Source organism: Saprolegnia diclina, assembly GCF_000281045.1.
Source record: "Saprolegnia diclina VS20 unplaced genomic scaffold supercont1.59, whole genome shotgun sequence".
Lineage (NCBI taxonomy): Eukaryota > Oomycota > Saprolegniomycetes > Saprolegniales > Saprolegniaceae > Saprolegnia > Saprolegnia diclina.
In genome coordinates, this window is record NW_008246126.1 from 153,761 (window position 1) to 167,053 (window position 13,293).

At 57.4% G+C, this 13,293-nt stretch overlaps 6 protein-coding genes across 6 annotated transcripts; 5 read left to right on the forward strand and 1 right to left on the reverse strand.

Moving 5' to 3' along the window:
* The first annotated feature begins 1,691 nt into the window (after positions 1 to 1,691).
* SDRG_13392 (hypothetical protein) lies at positions 1,692 to 2,048 on the forward strand. Its single transcript, XM_008619477.1, has one exon. The coding sequence runs from the start codon at positions 1,743 to 1,745 to the stop codon at positions 1,986 to 1,988; it is 246 nt and encodes an 81-aa protein (XP_008617699.1). The 5' UTR covers positions 1,692 to 1,742; the 3' UTR covers positions 1,989 to 2,048.
* A 774-nt stretch (positions 2,049 to 2,822) lies between these two features.
* Positions 2,823 to 3,481, forward strand: SDRG_13393 (hypothetical protein; the record flags this gene model as incomplete). The annotated part of the gene is made up of 4 exons (XM_008619478.1): positions 2,823 to 2,909; positions 2,955 to 3,176; positions 3,228 to 3,411; positions 3,456 to 3,481. 4 exons carry the CDS (start codon positions 2,823 to 2,825, stop codon positions 3,479 to 3,481), a joined length of 519 nt encoding a protein of 172 aa, XP_008617700.1.
* Positions 3,482 to 3,496: 15 nt separating this feature from the next.
* Positions 3,497 to 5,227, reverse strand: SDRG_13394 (hypothetical protein; the record flags this gene model as incomplete). The annotated part of the gene is made up of 5 exons (XM_008619479.1): positions 3,497 to 3,617; positions 3,667 to 3,857; positions 3,899 to 4,205; positions 4,263 to 4,550; positions 4,596 to 5,227. 5 exons carry the CDS (start codon positions 5,225 to 5,227, stop codon positions 3,497 to 3,499), a joined length of 1,539 nt encoding a protein of 512 aa, XP_008617701.1.
* Positions 5,228 to 5,578: 351 nt separating this feature from the next.
* Positions 5,579 to 7,118, forward strand: SDRG_13395 (hypothetical protein). The gene is made up of 2 exons (XM_008619480.1): positions 5,579 to 6,097; positions 6,146 to 7,118. The coding sequence occupies exons 1-2, from the start codon at positions 5,685 to 5,687 to the stop codon at positions 6,954 to 6,956; spliced, it is 1,224 nt and encodes a 407-aa protein (XP_008617702.1). The 5' UTR covers positions 5,579 to 5,684; the 3' UTR covers positions 6,957 to 7,118.
* A 620-nt stretch (positions 7,119 to 7,738) lies between these two features.
* On the forward strand, positions 7,739 to 9,236 carry SDRG_13396 (hypothetical protein). The gene has a single exon (XM_008619481.1). The coding sequence runs from the start codon at positions 7,771 to 7,773 to the stop codon at positions 9,157 to 9,159; it is 1,389 nt and encodes a 462-aa protein (XP_008617703.1). The 5' UTR covers positions 7,739 to 7,770; the 3' UTR covers positions 9,160 to 9,236.
* Positions 9,237 to 10,943: 1,707 nt separating this feature from the next.
* Positions 10,944 to 12,726, forward strand: SDRG_13397 (hypothetical protein). The gene has a single exon (XM_008619482.1). The coding sequence runs from the start codon at positions 10,971 to 10,973 to the stop codon at positions 12,681 to 12,683; it is 1,713 nt and encodes a 570-aa protein (XP_008617704.1). The 5' UTR covers positions 10,944 to 10,970; the 3' UTR covers positions 12,684 to 12,726.
* The last annotated feature ends 567 nt before the right edge of the window (positions 12,727 to 13,293 follow it).

The window sequence follows — 13,293 nt, forward strand, 5'->3', positions numbered from 1 at the left end:
TGAAACATGCAGCAGTGATGGACGGAATGTCGAAAGACCTAATCTCGCCGCTTGGTTAATTCACAGTCTCCTCTACCTCGTCTCTCAAATGAGCTGCTGCATCCTCGCTTGGACGACACGAGTACGCCTGGCGAGAAGACGAGATGTCTCTCTTCCCATTACATGGAGCTGGATGGAAATGCCATTGACAGTGGCTTGCTCGTCGCCCGATAGTGCACGTCTGGCGGGACGCGATTTCTTGGACTAATGATACCCTTTACCAGCCTCTTCTCTTTTCGAAGCGGAGATTCGAGTTTGGATTTATATGCATGTACTGCACAAATGCGACTCGTCCTTGCTGCTGTTGGAGTCCGTGGACCTATGTTCGACATCCTTGGGAAACGATCTTGTCGGTTGCTGCAGGTCAACACCATTGGATACCACACTCTCTAATCGGATACTAGCCTTGTACAGCGTATATCAAAGCTTGCCCCGAACTCGCATCAATTGTATTTGTCATCCAGAGTTCATCCAGTGTTACTGCCGAGGTCATTCTGAGCTCCTGGAGTGATACAGAGCTCATCCAGAGTTCATGCAGAATGATACAGTGGTCAAGGCACTGCATATTGTCGATGAAGCATTCCGCTTGGGGGTTGCTCCGTGATGTGTAGTAAAGCAGAGTGCCGAGGTCGAGGTGGCGCGACGTAACGTTAACGTAAAATCGGTCCGACCCAATATATATTTGTTCTCATTTTCAATCCAGTGGACGGTCATGGGTACGCTCGTGGCCCATAGTCGAAGGCTAGTGTACTACGAAACACTCGTGTCGAGTACCACGCTTATGTTGCAGCCTCGACACCCGACGCCGGCGTCGCACCGCTCGGTACGTTCATGCATTCCAGAAAGCGACGACATAGTCGGAATCTACTACTAGTAGGCTGAACGACTGGTGGTGGGGCAACTGAGGCCATGGACATGCACCTCAAACCTCGTCGCGAGATGTCTCGTTGCCCATCGCAAGACCAGGAATAACCTCGGGACGATCCAGCGAAGTCCATCGAGATCCAGATGCCTCATCATTTGTATCGATCGGACGGACAGCTGTGCGACGTTGTTGAAATGAGTCTTTCGAATTTTACGGATTAAGGGTCCTATTTCTAGGGTCGCCCGGCCTCCAACCTAATTTCCAATAGGCACGAATTTCCGGCATACATATTACCACAGAACCATTCGCATTCGATTCGTTCCGGCACCGCTCCCTCCTGCGTACATGTCGCCAAGCGCGATCTTAAAGACCATGTTTGCCTCTTGCATTTCGTGATCGACGTCAAGCGCGTGGGTATAGATCCCCTTACTGGCGCCGCCGGCGGAAGCCACAAAGTCTCGCCACTCTGCATTGGCGTATTGCTCGTGCAATGACCTCTGAGGGCTTGAATGACGAGTGTAAAGCCACATGGCCGGATGCCTCGTGTCCCACGTCCATGCTGGATCACTGACTTGATGGGCTGCGCGCTCGTGCGAGAAGAGAAATGTCTAGTTGACCCTTCTCTGGAGCTATAAGCTTTGTACACACGACCCGCTAGGACGGCCACGGAGCTGTACGAGCAACGATCACCCGAGCGTGAGCGCCCACAGTCAACCTTGAAGTGTGGGATGACTCGCCACCAGCTGGCTGAATCTACAATCTGGATATATTTGATTTGCGAGGTATCCAAAAACAGCGGATCACCGTTTCATTTTCGCTTTTGCGTCGTCGAGCAAGCATGGTGGCCCTCATTTGCGTCATGTACTCGGTCATGGCGGTCTTCTCGTCCACGGGCATCTACTCGACCAACCCGTGCGCGACGCCAGCAGCGGCGCCGTCGGCCATGGACGTCTACCGCGACCAAATGGAGACCTATCTGAGCAAGAGCGAGCTGTACCGGGACTTGCACGCGCCACCCACGATGCCCACCGAAGACGACGAGTGGTCCGAGAGCTCGAGCCGCCGCCTACGCGCGTCGCCATGAGCACAAGACTCCTTATTTAACGCTGTAATTTCTATATCTACGCTCGCAACGCTTTTCGCACGATTTCTTTTTGGTCGAATGCTCGCACGAGAGGGGACTTGCTGCACGAAGGGGATGATGGTTCACACAGCTGCTCGCGGCTGCTCGGAAATTAATACCCGGTGTCTGCCATTGCGTCGACAGGATCGTTGGTCGTCGCACGACTGGCTGTGTTGCGAAATCACTGGAAAGTCTGCTGTCGCCTTGCGCGGGTTTGCCCTCTACCAGACCCGTGTATGACCCGCGTTCTGGTGCCTACCGTACAGTCGCCAGCCATCGGTCTTGGTGGCCCCATCGCTGGGAATAAATTTTACTTCCAGCGATGGGGCCAGCTGGTGCATCAGAGAGGATCTTCCCAGTCCGATCGCTCGACCAGATTCTTTGGCATACAAAAGGCCGATACAGCGCGGATATTCAATCTCAGAGGCAGCGACAAAGCAGAATTTGACAGGCAGCGCGATGTGCAAAGATACCTCTTTTGCGCGTTGTCGTCACGACGCGAATATATGCCAAAATACCCATACACTGTATTGTCGGCAAAGACAGTGTATGAACAGAATACCACTCCAATGTGTCGGCCCGCGAGGACACTTAGCGACGAAGACTTGTGCAAGACTTGTGGGCTCTGAGTATACATACTGACGAGCCGTTCGCTGCGAATATTTTCCTCCTGTATTTCGTGTCGCTGGACTCATCCGATACTTAGTAGATCCAACGGCCGGGTTTCTAAATGTCGTGCTAGTCGTTCTCCATCGCCAGATTTAGTAGTTTAGTTGACCGGTTTTGTGTATCCGGATGCGCAGGATCGACGAAGTGGCGATGCAGAAGGAAGTGGCCGAGAGCAGCTTCCTCCACCTCTACGGCGAGGCCGTCCGGTCCATGGTAACCGCGACGCTGGCCTAGCTGCATCTCATGGTCCTGGGCTAGATCGAGCGCCATGAGGCAGCGACGGGCTCCTCGGCGCTCAACGACGATTTGACCGCGAAGCTCGAGGCCTTTGGGTACGACGTTGGCTACCGCTTCGTGGAGCGCTTCTCGCGGGACCGGTCGCGCCTCCTCGAGCCGCTCGACATCATCAAGTTCATCTGCAAGGACCTTTGGATCCACATCTTCAAGAAGCAGATCGACAAGCTTCAGACCAACCACCGCGTGCGCATGACCTTCCATCGATCGTTCGTTGACCTCATATCCATGCACTAGGGCGTCTTTGTGCTGCAAGATTTCAACTTTCGCTGGATCCACGCGCTCTCTGCCGAGACTGACGCCGAGTCGAAGCAAAAAGCGCTCGTCTTCCTCGTCTTTCCCTGTGGCGTCCTCCGCGGCGCGCTCGCCAACCTCGGTCTCCTCGCGATCGTCAACGCCGACCTCAACGCCGTGCCTGGATGTACGCACTCGCTACGATATGCTGTGTACGAGAACACTGCGTAGGCGTGTTCAACATCAAGATTCGGTAGCGACCATCCATCGTCTCATGAGTTCATGGCCGCGTTGTACTGGGCAATGAAAGCATCGAGCTCGTCCGTGTGGCCGCCGCGGGCCATGCCGCGTGGCAGATGCGCCGGCCGATACAAGTCGACAATAAGAATGCACCTAGCGGATTCGAATTGAGAGAGCCATCACATCGCCAGCTGTCGAGTACCGGGACGCGGTCGGGTGGTGGTTGAAGGCATAATGGAGCTTGCTGTCGTCAAAGACGAGGACGCGGCCGTTGGCTTGGGCGCGCGGCTCGCCATCGACGACAATGCAGCACGTCGACTCGTTGCCGTCGTACGTCGGAACATCGAGGCCAACGTGGCAGCGCAAAATGTCGTTGGCGAGGTCCGCCCAACCCTAATCCACGTCAGGTAGCCACCGCGTCACAGCAGGTGTACGCGATGGGCGCCAAGCGTCGTCTCGGGCCCGAGCTTGGAGAAGAGCGCCGTGCGGATGCCGGGGATCTGCCGGAGGAGCGCAACGGTCGCGGGGCACTGCGCACACGTCCCGGTCACCCACGTCGTTTTCGAGGCGTCCCACGCCGGAAACGTGTAGCAGAGCGGGAAGACGCGCCACTCGCCGTCCTCACCAATGTAGTGGTCTTCGGGCCAGTTGGGCCAGTCGGTGGCCAATTGGGCCTTGAGCGCTTCGTCGCGAATCGTTTCATAGTGGGTGCGAAGGAGCTCGAGCTGCGGGAATACCTCACTAGACCGCAAACGTTGAGACCTTGTCCATTAAATGGTGATGGACTTGAAGTAGTACCTGTAGTCGTAGTAGCTCGGGTTGCACTTGTCATCAATGTCATCGTCCGAGTCGTCGTCGTCGTCATCGTCATCGTCGTCGTCGTTGTCACTGCTGTCATCGACGTCGATCGGCGCCAAGACGTCGGGCACCGACGTCGACGGGACATACTCGAAGCAAAAAAGACCATATTGGATGTTGCCAAGCCGGACATCCTCATATTGCGACGTCTTCTTGAGCGTTAGCATCTCGGCCATCGCAGCGCGCAAGGTCGCATCGTTAACGCACTCGTTCAAAACTGCGCGCAGCCTACACGAACCGATGCAGCGCCAGGTCCAAGTCAGTTAGTCGTACACTGTGGAGTTGCTCTTGGCAGCGATCGTCGCGCTAAACGACACATCGCGGTGCTCGCGCAGACGAAAGTCGGGGTGCGACTGAAGCGCGTGGAGGCAGTCAAAAGGCTGGCGCGGATTGACGAAATCGGCGACCAGCAGGAACCCATGGGGCTTCAATACGCGGGACAGCTCGGTCAGCGCCGCCGGCGTGCACTCTTGGAGGCTCTGGACGGCGGTCACGACGTCAAACTTGGCGCGTGCAAACGCAGTCATGCGGCCCTCGACGTCGTACTTGAGCACTTTCTGTTTGCCACGGTAGAGCTTCTTGTGCGCCTTGACGGCCGACGCGCACTTGTCGACACCGACAACGGTCATCGGCGACGAATGCCACGCCTCGAGTGTCTTTTGGATCACGTGGAGGCCGGCGCCCGTGCCGCAGCCCACGTCCAGGACGTGCAGTCGGTGCGTCTCATGCGCAATGGCGTCGACGACCGGCGACAGCTTGAGAAGACCGCGGTAGAGGTGGGCGTTGTGCGCTTGGGGCACGTCGTGCATCACCTTGGCCTCGCTGTCGTGGAGACCAATGTTGCAGTAGGGCAGGTACCCTTTCGCGACTGCGTCCGACGAGTAGTAGCCGTCGTAGTCGCGCATGTTTGAAAATGGCACCGGGTGGCGTATCCGGCAAGGAGGCTAAAAACACCCAATCGCCGCCGCCTTGCCACGCGTGGCGTTGCACCCGACACGACACGGCTTCAAGCCATGAGCGCACCGTATTTGGATAGCCCTCCGTAGCCTTGGTATGGACGCTAGTGTCATCCTCGCGACAACCGGCCAGCCTTCTATACTACGACAAATGTAGTCGACTGACTGACTACGCCAAGCCACTCAACCCAGACAGCAGCAAGCTCATATTTCTGGTAAAGCATTCCTCGGTGTATTGGCATTTGCATGAGCCATTGCAGGATGGGTCAATCATATTCGAAGCATGCGTCATGGTAAAGAGCAAAGTGGGCGCCGACTACCGTCACTCTGGGTTGCCATGCACGAGTGATGGTGGCTGGTCGATGCCCCGGCGCCATCCGTGGCGCCAGTTGCGATTCGTCTCGAGATGGACATAACGTTCCTCGGTACTGCGTCGGCGCAGCCGTCGCCAACGCGCAACCACTCTTCACTCGCGTTCCGCCCGGACGGCTCGGACGTGTGGCTCTTTGACTGCGGCGAGGGCACGCAGCACCAGATGATCAACCTCATGGCCGGCCACGCGACGCTAGCGCTGCAGGCGCCGGGCAATGCGTGCGCCGTTCTCAGCGCACCGCGACTGGCCAAAATCAGTCGCATCTTCTTGACGCATCTGCACGGCGACCACTGCTTTGGCTTGCCGGGGCTTCTGTGCACGGCGGGCTCGGTCGTGTCGTCGGACGTGCCCGAGAAGGCCAACCCGATTCACATCTACGGTCCGCGCGGGCTCAAAGCCTACGTCCGCAACATGCTACGACACACCATGTCGCGCATTGGCACTGGGTTCGACACGATAGCGACGCAATTTTTTGCTCATTTTCGTTCATGTAGGTTTGTGCTACATGAGCTGCTGCTCGCCAGTGACACACCGTCGCGCAACGACGAGTGCCACATTGACGAAGTCCTTGGCGACGACTTTGTCGCGACGTATCAGAGTACCAACAAGGACGACAGGGCGACAACCTACTGGACGCTGCAGGTCGGCACGGCGACGGCATTTGAGATTCTGGCCGCGCCGATTCCACACACGGTGCCCACGGTCGGGTACCTTCTCCGGGAACCAGCGTCGCCCGGACGCCTCAACATTGAGCTCGTTGCACCAATTCTTCAGCGCAACAAGGCGGCTTTGCAGCTCAAGAACCCGATGGCGCTACTACCCAAGCTCAAAAACGGCGAGACACTTACGATGCCCGACGGCACGGTGCTGTCGCCAGAAACGTGCGTCGGTCCGACACGACCCGGGCGCGTCATCGTCATTCTCGGTGACACCTCGGATGCGCTCGCTTCTGCTTTTGTTTCTCTAACAGCCGAAGATGCCTACGTCGACGTTGTCGTCCACGAAGCGACGAACGCGTGCTTGCCGTCCGATGTCGCCACCGGCGCGACGCCAGCCGACGTCGAAGCGCAAACCAAAAGCCACGGACACTCAACGCCCGAGATGGCGGGCACCTTTGCCAACGCCATGCGATGCAAGCGACTCGTCCTCAACCATTTCTCAAGTCGGTACAAAGGCGACGGCGCCGCCGAGAGCCTCGCCGTCATGGACAACATTAAGGCGCTCGCAACCACTGCGTTTGGCTCGGATAACGTCGTGTGTGCCCGGGACTTTATGCAAGTCGCGATTGCGCCACGACCAGTTTGAGAAATCCCGAATCTACTCGATGCCGTCGTTGTTCGCGCCTACAAGGAGCTGAAAGGGAGACAGCCACGCCTCATCCGAGGTGCAGCGGTAAGACAGGCCTCGGGCCTCTTTTCTCCAAGAGAACAAGTCATGGGAATATCAGACTGTGATTTTTGGCATGTGTGGTGGGTCAGCGTGGTGCAAAGGCTGGTCGATGACAGATTCCTCGACACTGTGGAGCATCGCGTGTCTCGCGTCGTCGCTTATGTCTGGCTGAACCTGCACCGCCAGAGGTGCATCATGTTGGATCAATTTCTCGCCGAATTGGTTGCTCTACGTTCCAGCCTACATGGTCATGCGGCGCCTGGCAGTGACCCACAAGCCGTGGTCGTTTGATCTCAGTTCTCATGTCGGCAAGATGCAAGTCCTCACGTCAGCAAGAAGCAAGGTCTCAAGTTGGAGAGAAGCTACAGTGTACTTTGCGTTGCGCAAAACGCGACGCAATCACACTACACGTAGTGTCCAGCGTTGGCGATAGCGAGGCCTAGTCGTTCGATCGCGTACTAGCATAACGCAGCATGTCAACGACAATTAACTACTGTCAAAGTGTGTGGTCGTACTAGTATGCATGAATTTTGCCTTGCACTTACTTGTATGACGGGACTGCGCCCGAGTCACGTCATCCGGCGTCGTGTGATGGCGCGAGGGAAGGCCTCGGAAGTCCCCGCGCGTGGCGGTGCTGCCTGCGGCTGCCTGATTGGCCAGTTCCAAGCTATCTCGACGTTGATTGGCTGGTTTGTTTCGCCGTTTCGCTCAGTTTGCACTTTCCATCAGCATGAGTGCGTACATTGTGATCGGCGGCGGGCCGGTCGGCTGCGCGGCCGCCCTCCAGCTCGCACAGCGCGGGCACAGCGTGACCATCTACGAAGGCCGCGACAACATCCCGACAGACCCCGAGCAGAGCTACCCCATTGGCGTCAACCCCCGTGGCTTGCACGCGATCGCGAGCGTCGCGCCCGCGGTCGCCGAGCGCGTCAAGACCGAAGGCCGCGTCATCGATGCCTGGCAGATCTACGCCGGTGCGCGCTGCGTCGCCAAGCAGCTCTCGGGCGTCGTGTACGGCACGTCACGCGGCAACGTCAACTTGCATCTGATGAACGCCGCGCTGGCGCACGAGCGAATCACGGTGCACATGAGCCACAAGCTGCGCCACATGGACGTGGGCGCCAAGCACCTCGAGTTTGAAGTGCGTGACGGCGGCGTCGTCACGATTGACGCCTCGTCAGCGCGAATTGTGGCGGCCGATGGCGTCAACTCCAAGGTGCGGGCGGCGCTGGTTGCCGCCGATCCGTCGTTTGGCGTCACGATTACGCCGTGGGCAAACGAGTACCGCGTTCTCTTTGGGTCTGTGGGTCAAATGACAGACGTTCTGGATCCTGCAGTCCACTACATCTTTAGCGGTGGCTACACGGCGACGATCGACAACCACGGACAACAACAGTGGAGCCTCGTGACGTGTGTGCGCGACACGGACGCCGCCTCGAGTCCATCGCAGCTCGTGCTCTCCCAGGATGCGTCGCCCGAGAACATTGCGCGTCTCAAAGCATGGGTCCAGTCGTTTGCACCGGCGTTTCTTCCGCTGGTGCCCGAAGACGAGTTCAAAAAGTACTTTGAGCGGCGCACGTACCGTGGTGCGGTCGTCGCATGCGAGAAGCTCCAGCTAAGCGAGTGGGTCGTCTTGCTTGGCGACGCTGCGCACTCGGTCTTGCCGCCGACGGGCGAGGGCATCAACAGTGGACTCGAAGACACGCTCGTGCTCGGTGCCTGCGTCGATGCGAGCCCGTCGTCGCCCTTTGCGCTCTACGAGACCCGCCGCCTGCCCGACGTCCGCGCACTACTCGCGTATGCCACCCACCTCAACACGGCACCGTCCTGGGCCGGCGAGCGACTCGCACGTGGCATCTTCATGGTGCTCGAGGCGTATACGCCGCGCAGCATTGGCAAGTGCCTCTTTGGTCGGTTTGGCGTCGAGCGTGCGCCGTACCGACACATTGTCGGCACATGGCAGTGGAAGCGACTGGTGCTGCTCAACGTCGCGCGCCTCTTTAGCTACCCGATTGCTGCTGTCGTGTCGGCGCTATTGTTTGTGCCGCGGCTCGTGCGCGGGCAACTGTTTGTTGCACGGAGACCCGAGGCCGCGAAGCCATTGCAGTCGATCGTGTAGGAGCTACGTTTGCTAATTATGATTGATACATGAAATGATTTTGATGAAGTGTAGTACACTAGTACCGACGAAATGCGCCAATCAAGTCAAAACACTAGACAATATTGCATCGTAACGACAAGACACATGCCCTGTGCAGTGGAAGCGTCCATTAACATCTTGGCAGCAACAGCTGTCTTGGGTGTCTTGGACAAACTTTGTCCATGCTGGAACGGCGCTGCCGTTTAAGAAGCTTCTTTCATATACCCCTCATTCTCTGCAATACCCGATACCAAGGCCATAAATTTACAGCATTGCAGAGACCTATGCAAATGTCCAGTGACAGTGCAAACCATTTTTTTGTACTCGCGAGCGCGAAGCATGTCGCTGCGTCCGAGTATAAACGCGGGGCACGAAGATACGTCGAGCCGGTGTGGGATACCCAAGGACGCGCACTCGAGTAGTTTCTCTGCTCGTTGCCTTTAACGAAACAAAATATTCAGCATCGTTCTGCCAGACGGGCGGCCTCGGCACCCAATGCGACCATGACAGCGCCGGTGCAGTCTGCAAGACTTGCTGCCTGCGCGAAGTATGCCACACGATCGCCACGACTGCTGCTGCACCAAGAGGGAGTACACAAGGGGCACGACCATCGACATTGAAGAGAAGAGGCATTCTCATGAAAGCTCCGTTAATGTCGTCGGTTCAACGAACCCCGTTGTCACGGTGGCGTTGGGTGCCGTTGCCATCACAAGTGCCGGAGATACGCATTCTTCCACGTTGCTGGCGTCGCTTATCGCTGTTCTTGTCGGCAACAAACGCAAGGGCTTGTCACCTCGGCGTGAGCTATCCATGCTCGCGCATGAATTTTCGCCCTCAGATACGTTCGTCCACCGAAGTGGGTGATGGCGCGTGAAGGTCCCCCAAATTAAGCACCTTGCGAACGACGACGGCGATCCAGTCGCGACAGTACGCTGTTGTATGGCAACCAGAGTGATGAGAATGATGCAACTCCACCACGCTATGTACCACCTTTCACGACAGTGCGACCGTCGTGGAAGATGGTGGTACACCTATGGGCATCGAGGGTCGTCATCGTTGCGCGATCAGTCGGGGGTTTTGGGTTGTCGGGTTGAAGAAGCCATGAATCAAAGTGTTCCTTTATGACGTCAGTCCAAGCGTTAATTCACGAAAGGAAACTATTCCTTGCCAGTCGTTTTACGCTATTTAGTACAGGATACACGCAATGCATATGGTGTCCACTCTGTAGTAGAAAAGACACTGTACAAAGCGCGAAAGGACGACGCTCGCGGGGTCGGACCCATGGTTTCGTCAACGGCCGCTGCCACGGTGGCGATGGATGAAGCACCATACAGACGCAACGGCAAGCGGCGGCCGCGACCAACGCTGTTGATGCAGCCGCCTGTCCGATCGCCGTTTTCCCATTTTACGGTCAATTGAAGCGCGTCCGTGTCCGCTTCAATCCCTACGTGTCCACTGCGCGGCCTTGTGTATACAGGCACAGCCAATGCTGGCGCTCGAGAAATAACGTTATGGGTCTTTTGCGGTTGGTATGACAAGCGACTACCCCCCGTGAACGATGAGCGTGTGTCGCTAACGTGGCGGCTCGGCTGTTTCAAGTCCGTTTCGTCAACCCTACCATCTGGGTCTAAAAGATACTGCTGCGCGACTGCACGTATCTTGTCACCCGCGTCATGTAGACAGTCTCGGTCACCTGTTTCGCGCGCTTCAAGGTCCCGCGACCAAACGCTCGGCAGCGACCCAGTCCCATCTTTCTATTGTCTGCGTCACCCACAAGCCCAGCACCAAATATGCTGCCATCGACACCTGCCATTGTCTCGACGCCAACCAACGACCCGACGGTCGCCTTTGCCTCGATCAAAGACGTCGACAACAACAACCAAGTGCCCCGCAAGTCGTCGCGCCTCCGCCTCATCATCGGCGCCATCGTCTTTTGCGGCGTCGTCTGCGCGTCCGTCGGCGCCTACTACATCTACGACACCAAGGTCCGCGCGCCGTCGTCGTCCATCGTGAGCTTGATCCAGTCGACGCCCGGTCTGCGCCTCACCCTCCACGCCAAGCGCAGCAGCATGGCCATCAACGGCCAGACCACGCTCCAAGTGTACGTCGTGCCGCGGTCGTCGGCGTCGGCGTCCGGGTCGCTCCAGTTTGACGCGCTCTTGTCGACGACGGGCGACGAGGTCACCGACACGTACATGCTGCTCAACCAGCGCGCGTACCACCGCGTGTCCAAGAACGACCTGCAAGTGTCGGCGTCGTGTCTGGACCAGTCGCGGGTGCCGCCTGTCGAGCTCATGCAGTCGAGTCTCGAGAGCGCTACGATCGTCGACAGCGTCAACGGCTCGACGGCCACCAACTGCACGGACGGCAAGCTCTTGCACTTGACGTTTGCCGGCGAAGACTTTGCGTTCTGCAGCTCGCCGACGCACCAGCTCACGCGCGCGACGGGGACGGACCTCGACATGGACATTGAGTACTTGAGCGACGCGTCGCAGTTGCCGAGCTTTGACGTGCCGGTGGTCGATGGCGCCGCGCTGGACTGTCCGGTGCTGGTGCCGTCGGTGGCCGCGGCGTCGGGTCAGACGTTGTTGCAGACATCGACGTCGATCTGGAAGGCGGCGACGGGTGCTCCTCGCATCCTCGGTCTCGGGTCGTCGTCGTGCGGGTGCTCGCTCGAGAAGATGAAGCCGTGTCTGTTTGTGCACGGTGTCGGTCATTTGTTCTCGGCTCCCATGACAAATACTTACTTGTTTGATTGGGGCCTCATTCACAAGCACGCGCCGTGCTGCTCGTCGACCAAGTTTGTGCACTTTGAAATGTGGCAACGCGGCTGGGACAACGACGACATCCAAAACGAATTTTGCGACGCTGCACTCAGCGTGAGCAAGTCGACGACGAAGACCATCGAAGACCTTATCCTCGTCACGTACTCGATGGGCAACCTCATCACGGGCAGCGCCGTCGCCAAGGGCAAGTGCAACCTCTCCAACAAGGTCACGTGGGTGTCGATCGCGGGTCCGATGCAAGGCAGCTTGTCGGGCAACCTCCTTGAGCAAAAATGTCAACAAGGTGGCGGGAACCTCCCGCTCAAGGGTCTTTTGGAAATCACGACGCTCTGCCCGATCACGGACGCCTTTCTCAAGCTCAAGCACGAGACGACCGTGTCGCCGGCGATCAAGGCCAACTTCCTTGCTGCACAGGCGGTTCGAAAGCAATACGCCACGGTGCTCATGTGTGGCAGCGATTCGTTTGGTCTCTCGACGATCTTTGGCCCCGTGATGAAGCTCGTGAGTGCGCTGACGAAGCACGGCGATATGAACGACGGCGTGGTGGCGTTCGAGAGCTGCCGTGTCGGGTTCGAAGCGAGCTCGTTCTCAAACAACTATGCCGACGGCGGCAACTACCTCGCGAGTGTCAACCATTTCGACAACTCGTTCCGCAACGGCGACGGCTGGTGGGGTGCCGACCGCAAGCCGCAAAAGTGGTTTGAATGTGTCTTGTAAATACCGTTGCCATCATAAACGATTGCATTTTATGAATACCCGAGCTTTCAGTCTTTACACGGTGGTACAATGTGGAACGGTTTCGTCTTTCTGTCTTTTCCGTCCTCATCATCATTGCAAGTCGATGGGCTCATGCATTGGTTTGTCGGTCGCTGATTGGCTTGTTGAATGGATCGCTTCGTTTCCACTAACTTTATACCGCTGCTCGTTAAGGTAAATGTCACAAGGTGGAGGGCCTTTTACAATTCACGCACCGGTCCTAGCAACTTTATGTGGATAGTTTCTGGCTCCCGAGTCGAACCGACATTACATTACGTGGTCGTAGCCCCCACCTCGTCGGGTCGATCGCGTTTCATATACTTCAAAGTCTCTCACTGGGACTTCCTTACGTTTGAAATGATAATGTGTATATTTGAACGTGTTTCGCGTTATCTTCATTACAAAGACCTCGCATACGTAGAGACTAGCAATCTCCTTCTACTCTATTCGTTCGCCGGGCCGTGGCTGCGCAGGCGGCAGCGCGGGGGCATATCTTGCTCTTCTGTAGTCGCCCGGGGGCTTGCGGCCGCAGGTGAGGCCCTTGACGACAACACCAACGACTAATGCAATG

What these genes read in the sequence shown, in the direction of transcription:
- SDRG_13392 (XM_008619477.1), top strand. Translation starts at nt 1,743, where the DNA reads ATGGTGGCCCTCATTTGCGTCATGTACTCGGTCATGGCGGTCTTCTCG.
- SDRG_13395 (XM_008619480.1), top strand. Translation starts at nt 5,685, where the DNA reads ATGGACATAACGTTCCTCGGTACTGCGTCGGCGCAGCCGTCGCCAACG. An exon ending in ATGTCGCGCATTGGCACTGG is followed by an intron (nt 6,098 to 6,145) that starts GTTCGACACGAT and finishes TCGTTCATGTAG; the next exon opens with GTTTGTGCTACATGAGCTGC.
- SDRG_13396 (XM_008619481.1), top strand. Translation starts at nt 7,771, where the DNA reads ATGAGTGCGTACATTGTGATCGGCGGCGGGCCGGTCGGCTGCGCGGCC.
- SDRG_13397 (XM_008619482.1), top strand. Translation starts at nt 10,971, where the DNA reads ATGCTGCCATCGACACCTGCCATTGTCTCGACGCCAACCAACGACCCG.